The sequence below is a fragment of the Bidens hawaiensis genome, unplaced genomic scaffold, assembly GCF_021521415.1.
Source record: "Bidens hawaiensis isolate Kalapana, Puna unplaced genomic scaffold, B.hawaiensis_p1.1 tig00036679_1, whole genome shotgun sequence".
Classification (NCBI taxonomy): Eukaryota; Viridiplantae; Streptophyta; class Magnoliopsida; order Asterales; family Asteraceae; genus Bidens; species Bidens hawaiensis.
This window is the reverse complement of record NW_027496392.1, coordinates 114,218-117,861: the sequence shown is the minus strand read 5'-3', so window position 1 is coordinate 117,861 and position 3,644 is coordinate 114,218. Positions and strand designations below refer to the sequence as shown.

General features: G+C 33.9%; 1 protein-coding gene across 1 annotated transcript; it reads left to right on the top strand.

Annotated features, from left to right (window-relative positions):
• Window positions 1-231: 231 nt before the first annotated feature.
• On the top strand, window positions 232-3,399 carry LOC143588661 (uncharacterized). Its single transcript, XM_077069612.1, has 5 exons — window positions 232-303; window positions 1,087-1,229; window positions 1,330-1,538; window positions 1,630-1,802; window positions 3,202-3,399. Exons 1-4 carry the CDS (start codon window positions 232-234, stop codon window positions 1,632-1,634), a joined length of 429 nt encoding a protein of 142 aa, XP_076925727.1. The 3' UTR covers window positions 1,635-1,802; window positions 3,202-3,399.
• The last annotated feature ends 245 nt before the right edge of the window (window positions 3,400-3,644 follow it).

Below are 3,644 nucleotides of genomic sequence, written 5' to 3'. Positions count from 1 at the left end.
ATATTCAATTCAGCAAAATAAACAATGGTTCGATTTCTCTTTTCTTTCTTTCTTTCTTAGGGTTTCGATATTTGGTTTCAGTGTTATTATTATAATAATTTATTTGATTTAAATAGACGGAACCACTGGAAGAAGTCGAACCCTTGTTTGATTACACTCGTGTTCAGCCTCTTGATCTCGTTTGCCTTGACGATGGTATTATTATTATTATTATTATTATTATTGATGATTATGAATAATTTGACAGATGATGATGATTGTTCTATTATTTCTCACAAACGCAAGAAACCCTCTGGTTCAACTGTAAGTCCTAATTTTATACATACATAGATAGGTTTGTTTTTTGTATTAAAAACTGCATCAAGTTGGAGTTTTTTTTTTTTTTATAAACAACTGAACCGGACAAGGTCCCCGTTAAGCTTTTATCAGACAAACAACGGTTCACCAACAGCTAACGAACGAAATTTCTTGTTCGTGTTCATTCATTAAAGAATTGAACTTGTTTACGAACACAAATGAACATAAACAATGTTTTATTTGATTTTACTAACCGATAATGGACCGTGTCAACGATTCGGTCCGGCTATCAAGTTTGTGTTGGTTTTTTTTTTAACATTCATAGTGTATATAATAAGATTAGGAAAGTCACTAAAAGTAATAAAAGCATTTAATAACCAACATTAACTAACATGAACGGACGTAAACGAACACGTTAGCGAACGTGCATATAGTTGTTCTGGACATTAGTTGAACGAACATGGCCTTTTGTGCTCGTTCATGTAGTTAATCGAACAAAATTTCTTGTTCATGTTCGTTCATTTATTAAATGAAAGAACATAAATGAACATACCGCCGAAAAAGTGTAAGAACAGTTCGCTGAACGGTTGCCACGTTTATAGGCTTACAGCATTATGCTTATTTTAAACGTATCAAAAAAGTAGTTGCTTTGAAAAATATTAAACATAAGTAAGCAAGAAGACATGTGAAACTTGAAATCTATAATTAGCATATTGTCTTACATGTTATACTTTAGCAAATATTCATCATTTATGGTATTTTGAATCTTTATGATATTTAAATTCGTAGGTTGATAAGGTGCAAGTGAGCCGTGAAAAAGTTGTTATTAATGATGTTGAAGACAATGATGATTTGGATTGGTTGGAATCGCCTCCTATGGTTCCTGTTAACAAAACGAAACCATGTGAAAATTCGCTTATTAAGGAGTTGAGGTATAATAATATAGTTAGATGTGTTGGCTTCTGTGCTGATAATGTATATATCTTTTTTTTATTATTTGTTGGTTTATTGTTTTATATTTTGTGAAAATAGGCCGAAGAGGCAGGAGTTGTTATCGTTTACTGAATCAACTAAAGAATTGATGCAAACCGTTGAAGAAAATGCTAAAAAAGATTTTAAGAATGTAACGAGTTCGGATTGTGAAAGTCCTATTGAGAAGCCTTCAAAACCCGTTGTAGAAAGACCAAAAATAGTTCTGTCTATTCAAGACAAAGAGTTTGAAGCAGTTTCGAGTTTACATGGTTGGTTTTTTGTTCTAAATGTATAAACTGATGTTAGAGTGTTGCATAATGGTTTTGTGTTCGATCATTGATAAATGATTTTTTTTTGAAGGATGATCGGTTTGAGCGGCTTTTTAAGATGTATGCTGACAAAGTGAAGAATAAGGTAGAGAATTTAGTGTTTTGTTTTGATGGTGATAAAATCAACCCATCAACTACTCCTGGTAGTCTTGAGATGGAAGATGATGACATGATTGAGGTTCATGTGAAGTCAAAATGACCCAGGTATAATTTTTTTATACTTTTAAAAATCTTTTTCCGTAAACGTACTGAACGTTCGGCTGGAAGTTCATGTTTGTTCGTTTTTTTAATAAAGGAACGGACATGAACAAAAAAAAATGTTTATTTAGTTAAACGAACGAACATAAACATGTCTCATTCGTTCATTTATGGAGTTTTTTACAAAAATGGGGAGTATGGAAAAACTATTTACCAAACTAGGTGAAATGAAAAGTATATTCCAAATTAGGTTATTTTAATTGTTTCTATAATTTCATCAATTATCTTTTGTGGGTCCCACAATCACACTTACTCTGCTAATCACCTTCCTCAAAAGCCCACCCCTCCAGGGGAGGGGTCGCCGGATTTCCGGTCAGACTTTATCTATTTCGTCGGTCGCCGGCCATGTTCGTCGTTTTGTCAATGCTCATCCTTCTCATTGTTTTTATAAGCCATGGCCGTCGTCTATCTCACCGATTTCTGGCAGTTCAGGTCAGCCTCTGAAACTGAACTACGAAACCTCTTTGCCGCCATCGTTCTTAAACCTCATCTCAGCCATCGACTTTTTCAATGTGATCGTAATTAAAACTACCTTCACTGTCTCGCCACCATCGATTTTCCGGTGGTCTGAATCATCATCGCCGCCAAGCACACACTTGCTGACTTTCCGTTTAACGCCACTACCGCGGCACCGATGGAGTTTTTAAATCAACCCAAATTTTGCATCTTGCTTCAAATAATTCAGCCGGAGTGAGACCAAGGACATACAGTTATTATTACTTCATAAATATTCAAACAAATTAAAATAGCTTGGAAGATGTGCATGATGATGAGCTGGATAACGATGAGAGAAGGCTGTTTTATATTATTGTTAATTAATTAATATTAAATGAGTCCCTACTTTGGTAGATACTTTTAAAAAACCTTATTTTGGTTAAATTTCCCCTATAGTTTGGTAAAAAAACTTCATTTATGTCGATTATTTGAATTCGTTTACGCTCGTTTATTTGCATTCCCTTATGTTCGCTAGTTACGTTTGTTTATGTCATTTGTTTACGCTCATGAACCTGTATGTTTGTTAGTTAACAAACGAACATAAACAAACACGGACATGCTCATTTTCATAACAAACAAACACGAACAAGAAAACCCTGTTCGTTTTGTTAGTGTTCAATCATTTGTTTGGTTAAAGTTAAACGAACACGAGCAATTAGTGATACAATCATAAGGCAATTAGTACCATATGAAACATTCTAGAAGTTTCCCGAGTATTGGATGTTGTGTAACTCTATGGACAACCTGTGTCTCATGATAAGTCTTAAACCTTAGTGTTTTTCATATTCAAATTCAAACATTAATCTATGACCTATCTAACTCTTTTGTATTGGTTTTGGTTCCATTTCAGGTCCGGGTTTGCAAAGATCTTATATTTTATGCAAAACTTTTTGTTGTGGAGCTCGTTGCTGCTGTTAGACTATGTTTTGTTATTATAACTTGCACCCATCTTTCTTTCATTTGTATGTTGAATGTCTTTTGAAATGTACAAAATCACAAATGGTTGTGATAGAAATACACATGAAATGATAGACATGCTTATTTTGTAGTCAGGTTTCGGCTGGGTTTTGCTGCAAAGTTCCAAAACCCGACCTAGTTAAATTGGTGAGGTGGGCAGGCCGGTTTTGGATATTAAAGGAAAAGAGTAACCTTGTACACTTGGGTCTTTTCTAGCTTTCTAGAATCTAATGTTCATGGGACACTGGCTTCCCAAGAAGTAAAAAGATCTAGTACCACTAGAAGTTTGAAACAGTAAAATTATAATTTTTAAAAATATTAGTAAAAATCTTTTAG